This window comes from Poromitra crassiceps, assembly GCF_964638095.1.
Source record: "Poromitra crassiceps genome assembly, chromosome: 6".
Lineage (NCBI taxonomy): Eukaryota > Metazoa > Chordata > Actinopteri > Beryciformes > Melamphaidae > Poromitra > Poromitra crassiceps.
In genome coordinates this window covers 40,363,074-40,375,588 of record NC_139627.1, presented here as the reverse complement: position 1 = coordinate 40,375,588, position 12,515 = coordinate 40,363,074, and the positions used below count along the sequence as shown (strand labels likewise).

The 12,515-nt window shown below is 45.4% G+C and overlaps 2 protein-coding genes across 2 annotated transcripts; both read right to left on the bottom strand.

The window, feature by feature from the left end:
• Nucleotides 1-156: 156 nt before the first annotated feature.
• Nucleotides 157-6,077, bottom strand: acp6 (acid phosphatase 6, lysophosphatidic). Its single transcript, XM_083639007.1, has 12 exons — nt 6,031-6,077; nt 5,477-5,536; nt 5,071-5,307; nt 4,817-4,945; nt 4,504-4,634; nt 4,286-4,365; nt 4,091-4,178; nt 3,786-3,918; nt 3,442-3,542; nt 3,228-3,320; nt 2,935-3,100; nt 157-2,784 (listed from the first exon to the last, which is right to left on the bottom strand). Exons 3-12 carry the CDS (start codon nt 5,293-5,295, stop codon nt 2,650-2,652), a joined length of 1,281 nt encoding a protein of 426 aa, XP_083495133.1. The 5' UTR covers nt 5,296-5,307; nt 5,477-5,536; nt 6,031-6,077; the 3' UTR covers nt 157-2,649.
• A 3,764-nt stretch (nt 6,078-9,841) lies between these two features.
• Nucleotides 9,842-10,990, bottom strand: gja5a (gap junction protein, alpha 5a; the record flags this gene model as incomplete). The annotated part of the gene is made up of 1 exon (XM_083639010.1): nt 9,842-10,990. One exon carries the CDS (start codon nt 10,988-10,990, stop codon nt 9,842-9,844), a length of 1,149 nt encoding a protein of 382 aa, XP_083495136.1.
• Between the last annotated feature and the right edge of the window lie 1,525 nt (nt 10,991-12,515).

Sequence of the window (12,515 nt, the reverse complement as noted above, 5' to 3'; positions counted from 1 at the left end):
TTCACATTTTATCAGGAGCTACTTGGTGAGAGCTATTTTCAGAGGATGCCGCACTTCCAAAATAGTTGCAAGCATGTTGATGTACTTGAACATGAATTCAATGTGCTTTTCTAACCCATTTGTGCAGTTGTTGGTAGACACAGAACACTGGTATTTTTCTTTTTAATTTTCCCTCACCAATCCAAAGCAAACTTAAATATAATTTATATGAAATGATTCAGGGGGGGGGGGGTCCCCATGATGAGGTATAGTGTGTGGTATTGATTGTATAACAATATCAGTATCACGCAGGTCTGTATATTGGGCCCTAAATTCATGCATATATTCTGACCAACAAATTGCTAAAAGAAGGCACCACTGTTTCACTCTCAAAACACAGTTTAGGTCAGAACTTCACATACACTTAGGTTGAAGCCATTAAAGCTCATTTTTAACAACTCCAGACTTTGTGTAAAAAGAAAAACTAGTTTTTGCAAGTCGGCTTAACTTCTTTGTACATGACAAAAATAAATGTTACAACAATTGTTTACAGATTATAATTCTTATACTACACTTATAAATCGGTATATCACATTCACAATTCCAGTGGGTCAGAAGTTTACACACCCTAAGTTGGCTGTGCCTTTAAACAGCTTGGAAAATTCCATAAAATGATGGCATGGCTTTAGAAGCTTCTGATAGGCTAATTGACATTGGAGGTGTACGTACCTGTGGAAGAGTTACAGGCTTTCACACCTGTTTGGTTAAAGCAGTGGTTCCCAAACTGGGGTACGCATACCCCTAGGGGGTACATGGCAGTACTACAGGGGGTACTTGTGAGAAAGGGTAAAATGGTAAAATGTAATAACAAATCATGAAAATAAATACACATTAAAATTAATCTGCTGAGGAGGCACTAATTGCAATGCTTTCAATCCATTTCTTATTTTGTAATGTTATATTCTGCAAAAGGTGGATGATCATTTGTTCATTGCATCATATGCTATAGTTTCTCTTGCAGTTTAAGCAAAATGTAGTCAGGTAAAGGGGGGTAGGCTACTTAGATTCAAAAATCAGGGAAAGGGTACTGAAGCCAAAACATTTGAGAAGCAGTGTCTTAGAGGGAGGGGGTTAGGGTTTAGAGTTAGAGTGAATGTCCTGATGCCAACTATTTTGTGAAGCACACCCTTCCAGTAGCAAAGTACCCCCACAACATAATGCTGCCACCCCTGTGCTTGTCCTTTTTCCTCAAATACCTGAGTCTGGCTTTTTTTTATGGTGGTTTTGGAGCAGTGGCTTCTTCCTTGCTGAGCGGCCGTTCAGGTTATGACTTGTTTGACTGTGGACAGATACATTTGTAGCAGTTTCCTCCGGCATCTTCACAAGGTCCTTGGCAGTTGTTCTGGGATGGATTTGCACTTTTACATGACATTACATCATTTAGGAGACGCTTTTATCCAAAGCGACTTACAAGATCACATTTTGTCAACAGTAGAGAAATAAACTATGCAACAGTCTATGACAGCTAAGACTTTCTGAAGGAAGAGTAGCACTTGTAGTTTGAGAAGGAATAAGTAACATTAGTTGGATTTTTTTTTTAACTTTTTTTCTGAGGAGAAAGATGCAAGTTCAAGATGGGCCCAGGTGGAGCATGAAAAGGTGTTTTTAGTCTCCACCTTCACCATAACCTAAACCCTTTCACAGGTACACCTCCAATTGAGTCAAATGACGTCAATTAGCCTATCAGAAGCTTCCAAAGGCATGGCATTATTTTCTGGAATTTCCCAAGCTGTTTAAAGGCACACTTAACTTAGTGTATGTAAACCTCTGATCCACTGTAATTGTGATATAGTGAATTATAAGTGAAATAATCTGTAAACAATTGTTTGGATTTTTTGTTAAAATTATTTTTGTCATGCACAAAAGATGTCCTAACCAACTTGCAAACGTCCGACCTCAACACTGTAGCAGGATAATTCCCTTTCACCAGATTCTATACATGGATTGGAAAAGACATTCACCCATGGGGTGATGTGCCATTTTCTTTTCTGTTACACATTCGGTGCCCTCAGTTGAATAACACTATGTACATGAAGTGCGTAGTATTGTGATTTGTCATATCCAAATGATTGGATATGAAACATTTGGTTGTGAGCACAACCAAATTGGCAGAATAAATGCATCAGCAATTTGAGAGGCATTGATAAGGTCACATTGTTCATCAGATCACATTTCTGTCGGTGACCACTAGAAAAAGAAAATTAAGACATTTTAGCAGATACTTGAATTTGCAGTAATGGTGGAAACTTGCTGAACATAAACACGTTTACAGGTATATACCGTTAGGCATGAAACTGTTCATTTGGTCAACCAATGACCCACTGAATGCCTGGATGAAACAACTTAATGCCAACCTAAATATTTGCACTGGTTCAATAACTCAACCTGAGGACTTCTAAAATAAACTAAAAGCGTCTATAATACATCGTCTCCGAAAGTGTGTGCCCAGGAAAGATGGCCGCTGTGCGTTCTGACGCTGAAGCATGATTACTGATGTGGTTTGCTGGCTGGGGTGAAAGCAGTAGACGTAAACAAACATGATGTCTGGTCTGGTGACTGTGTGCATGCCATGGGGATTGCTGTGTTCAGGGATGAAGTCTCATGAATGGCTCAGGGTTCAATTGTGCCCCCTGTGTTGTTACAAAGGGATGTGTAGAGTTCAGAGGTCAGGGAGTATGCAGAGAGGGCCTGCTTGAACTCCTGCAGGGGGCAGTAGACTCCACTACAACCTGAAATAACTTGGTCCTGCAGAGAGAGACAGACAGGCAACTTACAGAGGCTGTGCAGACAAGGAATTCATACAACAATTTCCTGAGATAAATCACAGTGAATTCATTGTGGGTGTGATGTGGCCTCCTAAAACAAAGCACACTTGGAGTGCATTCTGACCCCTACCTGGCCAATGTAGGACACTTTAACAAAGGGCTCTTTGGTCTGCCGGTGTTGGTGCACCTCCAGGGTGATATCGGCGGCGTACGGTGGCCATTTCATGTCAAAAATCCCCAGAGCCATCAGACAGGGCATCAAAGTGGTGTCATGTACCGAGTACAGGAACAGCTTCCTGGGTGAGAGAGGATTTCAGTGACAGATTCAAACCATTTAAATGTAAAACCGGCACACAATCAAGATTCCAAAAGAAGTGTGTGTGTGTGTGTTTGTTTTCTTGGGTGTATCCTCAGGTGTCTAACCTGTTTGGCTCTGACGAGGAGCCCTGTAGTTTCTCCTCGATGTTGACTATCAAGTCGTGCAGCAGGGGTCCCACACACAGCTGCAGGTTCTCCCTGACACAATAGACAAGAAGGGAATTAAAGCAGGCATGAAAACAACACAGGTGAATACTCGTTACTGCCACCTATAGCAGTGGATCGTCTTCTCTTTTTCTTTTTTCTTTTTATCTCTAACCTCTTGCTGGGTTCATAGATATGGCAGATCATGTCCACAGCTCTCTGTTCCACTGTATTCCTCCAGGTGTCCAGCACTGCAGGGCAGGCCAGGCCATGTGTCTGTTAATATGCAGCAGCATGACAGTCATGTCAGATATACAGTTACTGAACACAGGCGTTGACTTGGCAAATCCTCTGGAATTCTCTTGACCATGTCAGCTTGCTACGCTGCAGCCACACATTACTTGGGTTACGGTGAGGCGTAATAAAAAATCATATGAATCATGATGGGTTACGGTGAGGCTTCATAAAAAACCATATGAATCATGATGGGTTATGGTAAGTATCGTGCTGCAGTGTCACCTCTCGAGCGACCATGTCGTCCCTAATGAGGATGAAGTCGACGCGCTGGTGAGCTGCGATGCCGAGGGCCTTCTGGATGCTCTGCAGGTCTGTAGCGATGTCTGGCAGTGTGGACGACTGTGCCCAGCGGTGGCTGCACACAACAACACACACAGATACACAATGACAATCTGTCAAGAGGCTGCTCTCCTTAGAATTTTGCACAACACATTTTCTTCGAGCGTCCAATTTGGGGCAGCCAGTGCCTGGGATGTTCTTGGCTTGGCGTGACTCTGTGCCTGGTAGGAAAATAATGTTGTATTTACCCGCCAAGGATTTTGAGTAGCTTGCATCCATGGTAGTTAGGATAGAGGATTTCAGATTCTGCCTTTGTTGTTACTATGGGCACAATTCCTTTAAGTGAAAGTAGAGCAGAAAGAACATTACAAGTTCGGACAGCAGCAGGCATGAAATCCACAATTAGATAAATCACATCAGGTGTTTATGGACTCCTACCTTACCTTTCTGTTTCTGCTGGAACAGACCTGCTACTAGGCATTTGGCAGATTCAATGGTCCTCACAATGTTAGTGGAGCGCACACTAGCAGGGAGAAAAAGAAAATATTTTTTTGTATGGAAGGCAGCCAACTTGATATAGTAAAGTGTTTAGGCTGATATCCTTTGTACTGCACTCACAAACCCAATGCATCAACGCTGTACAGTGTGGTAAAGCACCTACTAGACTTCAGCTGGGCTGAAGGTGGGACTCAGGAAGGAGTTTTCCTCGATGTACCTCCTCCTCAGCCTCTCTCCCAGCTCATACAGCTGCTGCATGCCCACTGTGGTCAGCTGACCAGGGAACGTGCCACCCTGCCAAACACCACACACAGGATCATGATATAATCACAAGTGTCACCCGACAGCCGCACACCTGCAGCCACTGATCGCATGGAGGAAGCCAAAGTGAATGTGGCACAAAGGATGGCCCGAGTCCATATTGTCCAATTGTTGGTCCTGGTTGCGTCCCAACACCACACCACACACCTACTCACGGTCAGTATGTTGCTCCGGTAGCTTTCTTCCACAGGTGATGCTGGCCTGGGGCCTCCTTGCAGATCTGTCACCACATAGTTGATCTGGGTGTGTGCTGGAGGCTTCAAGAGGTCTGGCACCCACTGGGCCTTTAAATGAAAGAAGCATGGACAGAGAAAGAATTGCATATGTAGTATTGCCAGACATTTGGTGACATGGCATTATTTGATATATGCATGAAATGGGTCGATAGAGAGCAGCACAGGAGTGTCACCTCCATCACGTCAGGAATAGACTTCAGCGGTGTTCGAGCACCATGTCGGAACAGGACTTGCACCAGTTTGAGCTCGTAGGGAGAGTTGGGATTTGTTTCGCCAGTGGTGCAACTGGAAGACAGCAGATCTGGTTCGCTCTTCTTCTGAGACCACAGCATTGAACCAAAAGCCATGGACACCGATACAGAACCTAAAACACCTGCCTTGGTCCAAAGAGTCCTCATACTGTAGCTGCCCTGTAAACAACACATATTGTTCTGTGAGTGATATTTACATAGAGTCAGTCAGTTTGAATTCTGCATAAAATGTATAATAATTGCAAGAAGAAGGAGGAGGAGAAACATCTTAAGAATAGTAATAGGCTAATAACACAATAACATTTTCTGTGTGCCCAACACACTTAACTTAGCCTCCAGTCATATCACACACACAACACAGTTAACACCCGCAGAGGTGCCCCGCAGCCTGGTGAGTGACAGCATTGGGAGAGAGGTTAACAAATTATAAAGTATAGATGCAGCATTAATGTAACTTTACAGTATGTGTAACTAATGGCATAGTCCGAGTTGTTCGGGTCAGGAACAGTTCATGGTAACGTCGTGCATATTTTTTTCAACGCAAGGTAAACAAGATAACCAAGTTAAGGTTACCTAACGTTAATTTCAGAGTTATGAAATTCACATATTCGATACAACTGCTAACGAAGTAAAGCACGATTCAAGCAAGGGGTAACGTCGGCTAGCCAACAATGATTTGCTTTAACAGCTACTGCCACACTAATCATCTCAGGTAACTCGTTAACAAGCGTTAGCTAGCTAAGCTAACACGAGCTAAACTCTTGCCAGGCTTACTTCATGGCATCATGTGAAACGTTGATATAAATCAGTCTCACTGTCAGCAGGCAGCCTAGCTACCTGTGTCATGATAACAGATCATTATTCTACCTCAAATGTACTTACTTTCTCAACAGGAGAGTTAATGAATTGATGCTGCTTGCGTAAAAAAAATGAATTACATCAGTTGTCATTCGGCAACTCTTGACACCGGTTTAGACCGAAGCGCATGCCGGGAACTGTAGTACATGGTACACAGTAGCAAGAGCAAATCTGATAACCATGAAAAGAAAACTACATTTCCCAAACGACATCATATTCCTGCCTTGCTTCTTCTTTTTCTGTAAAATGTGCGGAAGACTAAATACATCTCAGACTGTTGCTGCCCTCCACAGGCCATAGGTGTAGCCATCATCATCATCATCATCATCATAACAACCACAACAACAACAACCACAACCACAACAACAACAACAACAACAACAACAACAACAACAACAGCAATGATAATACTAATAAATACTACTACTACTACTACTACTAATAATAATATACCATCCACCATCCATCTTCAACCCAATACCCCTCCTATTACGGAGATCCGGCAGGACCTGGCTGGTGTAAGGCAGCCAGGGATGATTGGGTCCCGCCGAAGGGCCATGTTCTGGAGGTCCGGCCGGGCCCTCCTGCGCCACGCCGGAATCAGAATTGTTGTGGAGACGAGCTTAATTCGTCACTAGCATGCCTTGTCACAGGCACACTCGTATGATGGAGGTCCCGCATACCCATAACCCACTCACCTACTGGATCTGGATGGCCGTGTCGTTCCTCTTCGGTAATTGCTTGATCGTTGTGGCATGGTCGTCAGACTGTAGATCGTACTAGGTACTGAGGAGATGTTCTGGACGTACTTCTACGTCAGGCTGAATTCTCTCTTCCCCTCTCTCCTCTTCTCAACTTTGGTCTTCCTGGCAAAACTGAGTGAACATGTCTTGTGCGTCCTCATACAGTGACTGGTGGCAGACACCTATGTCATAAGGTGATGTCATAATACTCGCAGACACCTATGACATCACTGATGATGTCATAAGATGATGAGCTATGTCATCCGAGATCTTGAGAGCAGTGATGCCGGACGATACGTAGGGAAACAGTGGATGGATCCAGAAGGAGGCGGTAATGCAACATAAAGGATGCCAACCCAAAGCGCTTTTACATGAATACCTCACATTCACCCATTCACACACGGTGTCTGCAGCCATTCAAGGCGCTAACTGCTCGTCAGGAGCAGTTAGGGGTTCAGTGTCTTGCTCAAGGACACTTCGGCACACTGCCGGGAGGAGCCAGCCTCGAGCCGGGAACCTTCCGATTCCCAGGCGACAGCTCTAACTCCTGAGCTAATGCCGCCCCCATAAAACACCACAGAAGAAGAAGGCTCCGATGATGTCATCATCGAAACGTCATCCAGGGAGACTTCCAGGGAACTGGTTGGATGCGAGGCCTAGGGACGGCCCTTGGTAGCACCATCCCATCGCAAATAAGCATCTGCGCGGGAACCTTTCGAACTCCTCCATTTTAACAAATCTTTACACACACAATTATCTACACATTATTGTTCAAACCTGGAGCCTTGGACAATTGAAATCATTGCCTCGATATTTATTGAAAAGCAATGATTGATCAATCAACTCATGATTGATTTACAGAGAAAGGAAAGGTTTTTGGAGATCAATCATTCACACAGAATGATTAACAAATATGGAAATGATTTGCATATTGTAGCTTCCCACTCCATTTCAACTTGTGGCAGATGAAGCTGCTATAGCACCCCAGCTTCCTGGCAAAGACGATAAGCCACAGTCTTTATTTGTGCAAAAACATCTTTGCCAGTCTGTCTGCTGCAAGGCCTTTCTGGTGACAACAGTCTGTGAGATAGCAAAGGTGATGATCATAACAAGATACTGATTGAGTATCGGATTGATGCAGAATGGAAGGCTATCACTCATATCAAAGCTGTAGTAGACCTGTTGCGACAAATACAGGAAGTCCTTCACCCATGTTCCCTTTTCCTCTGGGTCACCTAATGATCTTGATGGGTGGTGGCTTGTTTCATGATTTGATGTTTCATGCTTGTTTGATTAGAGCTGTTTTTATTTATTTACTTTTAATCAATGCATAGCTGCTGTTGCTACACTCCTTTCCACCAATTTTCCCTATAACATATAGCCTGCATGCACCTGCATCTGTATACAGTTAAGTGCAAGTGGAAAACAAAAGATTTCAGAACAGAGACATCCCTTGAAATAATATAATATAAAACTGTCAACTGATTGAAAGTTTCCTCAGTTATTCACATGTCTTGAAAGAGACTCACCATGCAGATTGTGTAATTGATAATTTATTAATGTGTGATGAGTTAGTGATGGTATTATGACATAGGGCCTGTGTCAAAGAACCAATGTAAGCTTAGACAGGATTTCTATTTTTAAAATGGATGTTTGCTGTATTGCATATACATAGGATAACAACTCAAACCCCTCTTTGCAAAAGATGGTCTTTCACAAACTGAGGGTATAAACCAAACCTTTACAGTTAGTACATACATTTACGACAAGACATGAAACGAAATAATATGCATAAAAAACATCAGTTGAAACATTTACCTTTTTACATTGAATAGGGACAAATTCACTAGTTACACAATGGCTCGAGGAGAGAAACTGAAAAGCAAGTGCAATGTCGCCACCTCGTGGCCGAAACTTGTTATAACACCATCCTTGTATTAGGACCATCATCTTTTTCCTTGAATCTCCTCTCAAAATAAATTACATTCTGCCATCATTCCTGCAAAACACGTGATTAATGAAAACATGTTATTCACACTTAGTTTGTGAATTATTTCACAATGTCAGCTCAAGATTGCCAAGATAAAGATTGAGAAATGTTTGCCTTCTTTTATCAATAATCTTACTGAGTTACATCACTTAGCTGTAATCCACACTTGTGTTGTAAGTGTTCTTCAATCAGACAGGTATTAATGCAACAGTCAACAGATCTGTTAAGTCAACAAATCTGTTAAGTCAACAGATTTGTGGTAAATTTAAATTTACAGTCTTTGCCATGGCTTTTGAAAATAACAATATGCAAATTGAAAAATAGATTTGATCACACCGTTCTTTAAGGCACTTTACCTTGATTGATGCAGTTCATTGCACATGCTCTGCACAAACACTTCACAGTTTACTGCATGTCACTTCCTGTTTTCTTTTGTCATGCTTTTTTTTTTCTCTTTTTTGCCCTGGCAGAAAACAAGTTGGTTGTGCTATTTGAAGCCAGAATCTAATCTATGATTTATTGCATTGTTGAGATGTGTGTCATAATTTCACTTTACAAACAGCGATGCAGTTGAAAACAGCCTCAGTCATCTATGGATCAGCTGGTAATTATCTCTCTCTCTCTCCCTCCCTCCCCCCTCTCTCTTTCTCTCTCTCTCTCTTTCTCTCTCTCTCAGTCTTTGGCTTTTACTGTTGTGGACTACTTTATCAAAAACATACTGTACATTGTGCAATTGTCACAGTATATCACCAGATATCAGATACCAGATATCACAGTTTTTTTTACCCTGTTCTGATTTCAAAATTATTTTTTCTTTTGCAGTTCAGATGTCTGTTTTTCAAGCTTGGCGACAGCTTTGTTCACAAACAGTCTGTGGTCACAGAGACACACATGTCAAGTTTATAGGGTCCATTCACAGACTCCTTTAGTCTGAAGTCAATTGTCTCGTTCAGGCATCAGCACTATAGGGCTTACATAGCTAGTCTATTGCTCACTGAATGACTGATCCCTTCATTCAGAATTAACACTGTCTAAACTGACCCCCACCCCCTTCTCTTTCGGTCTGAAGCCCCCCCCCCCCTCTCTCTCTCTGGCTGTGAAGCTATACTGCCAGGTCATCTGTGCGAGCGCGGCTACTGCTACCGCTGGTCTTGCTCAGGCGCCGCTTGTCCTTCAGGTAGCCTGAGTGTAGCACAGGCGATGGGGAGCAGCCGTTGGGCAGCTCCCCCGCTGCCTGCTTGTAGCTCAGCCTCAGGAAGTCCTCGTCCTCCAGGTTGTCATGGCTGTGGTGCCGCTCGGTGGCCAAGTTGACCGAATTCTGCTGCAGCGCCATCCTGTGGTTGAAGGGATGAGAGGCCAAAGAGGTCATGGGGTTCATGGAGCCCGGAGCTACTAGGCACTGGCTGAAGTCGGGAGGGGGAGTGCAGGGGGTGGAGGGCGGTGGTGGGCTGTTGGGCTCCAGGCCGGCGGACATCGACACAGCCGCGGCTCTCTGGCTGTTCTTCTGGAGGGCCCTTTTGCGTAAGCACTTCCTCGCCCTCCTCCAGCCCAGGTGGTAGAGCTCCACCACGGAGAGCAGCAGAGACACGCCGGCCACCACCAGCATGAAGACGATGAAGACGTTCTTCTCCGTGGGCCGAGACATGTAGCAGTTGACGGGGTTGGGGCAGGGCCAGGCCTTGCAGAGGTACAGCGCCCTGAGGAACACCCCGTAGATCAGGTACTGCACCACGATGAACGTCACCTCCATCACCGTGCGGATCACGATGCTCAGGATGTAGGTCTGCAGCAGGGCGCCCTTCAGCCGCACGGGGCCCCTCCCGTCTGACACCGGTTGCCTCCCGCTCTCCTTCCGCTGGAGGTACTCCTTCTCCCCCTCCAGGTCCCCCCCGCTCTCCCCTCTCTCCTCCCTCTCCTCCTGCTCCTGCCTCCTGCGCTTCTCTTCCTGGCGCACCGTGTGCATGGCGTGGCCCATGTAGATGAGCGAGGGGGTGGAGACGAAGACGATCTGCAGCACCCAGTAGCGGATGTGGGCGATGGGGAAGGCGCGGTCGTAGCACACGTTGGTGCAGCCGGGCTGCTGCGTGTCGCACAGGAAGTCGCTCTGCTCGTCGCCCCAGGACGACTCGGCCGCCGTGCCCAGCACCAGGATGCGGAAGATGAAGAGGACGGTGAGCCAGACCTTCCCCACCGAGGTGGAGTTCTCCTGGACCTCCTCGAGGATATTCCCCAGGAGGCTCCAGTCCCCCATCACTGCTCAGACGCGGAACACACACCTGAGACACCAGGCCCGGAGAGGGAGAGAGAAGAGAGACCATGAGTTATAATAGAGAGCTGTACGTCATCCATTGTCCAAAGTGACCTGTGTGTGAGTGTGTCTGTGTGGCATCATAAGGGTATGAATAGCTTCTCTGCCTGTGAAGTGCTTGAGGACTGGACGCCATGGCATGAGAACAACCATTTTCCCATGAGAGAGAGAGAGAGAGAGAGAGAGAGAGAGGGGGAGAGAGGGAGTCAGCCATGTAAAAGTAAATAAGGAAGTTGTTTTAAGAAAAATTATACCATATAATGCTAAGTGTTTATATTCTCCGCATCCCATTCCAGATTGTGTGTGACAGACAGACAGGGTAGCGAGCCACGGGGCAAGTCGAGGCTAGGAGACGGCGTCCTTCTAACGCGATGGCAGTGACCTGGGCTGGGCGGTGCAGCCTCAATCTGGCCTGCGGCGTCATGCCCCATCAGTCTACACGCACAATGACAGCAGCACCCGTTAACTGAGCAACAGCTTTCATGTCCACACATTCCTCCTCTGTGAAGACTAGCGCTCCTACACCCCCGGTGGTGACTTGGATCTATTTGAGAGTGCCAATCTGATTTCTGCATCTCTCTCCTCTTTGTGTGGTGTGTGTGTGCATGTGTGTGCGTGTGTGTGTGTGTGTGTGTGTGTGTGTGTGCTTCCACCCCTTGACTCCAGTATGAGTGAGAGTTTGGGTGAGACCCAAACATGGCAGTGACGGGCGGCCGTGTGTCGGTGAGGAATGACCCTATAAGGCAGTTCACCAGACGGCTTTATGGACCGCCGTAAATGACCCCCATCATCGGGGGGTTAAGCAAACCCATCAAACGCCAACGAGGGGCGCTTGAGACACAGGCCGCCGCCATCTATACACGTACGGCCACTTCCAGCTTTTACTACGCAATTAGTGCCCCCAAAGACAGATGAGTTACAACAGGATGAAATAGGGCTGGAAGTATAGCGGCTTGACAGGTTTTTCCAACACGTCACACGTCTGAAGTGACTGCCCTCCCCTTGGCAGGGTTATGAGAAAACATATACATTCCTCAAAGCTGTGTCTTAAAATTAGAACCTCAACTTAAACAAGCTGCCAAGGTCATTTGATTTAACGCTGTGCCAGGTAGAAAATGGATACAGAGAATCACCATCATCACAGATAGTCGGTGGAAAAAAGCCAAACAATCAGATAATATCTCTTACCAGCCCTCATCTCTCTCTGTGTAATCCGAGAGTGCCTGGTTCCATTTCCCCCTAGAGATAAGTGACTTGTTTATAGTCCGCTGATATACAGGGCTTTGAAATGCCTGCTGACAATGACACTGATGTCTTATCTGTCTCTCCTAACCCTCACTATGAAATGACCATGACCATCTCTCTCTCTCTCTCTCTCTCTCTCTCTCTCTCTCTCTCTCTCTCTCTCTCTCTCTCTCTCTCTCTCTGTGGTGTATTTATGGCAATATGATGGAAAGTGGGATAGACA

What these genes read in the sequence shown, in the direction of transcription:
- acp6 (XM_083639007.1), bottom strand. Translation starts at nt 5,295, where the DNA reads ATGAGGACTCTTTGGACCAAGGCAGGTGTTTTAGGTTCTGTATCGGTG. An exon ending in ACCGGAGCAACATACTGACC is followed by an intron (nt 4,635 to 4,816) that starts GTGAGTAGGTGT and finishes GGTGTTTGGCAG; the next exon opens with GGTGGCACGTTCCCTGGTCA. An exon ending in CTACTCAAAATCCTTGGCGG is followed by an intron (nt 3,919 to 4,090) that starts GTAAATACAACA and finishes TGTTGTGTGCAG; the next exon opens with CCACCGCTGGGCACAGTCGT.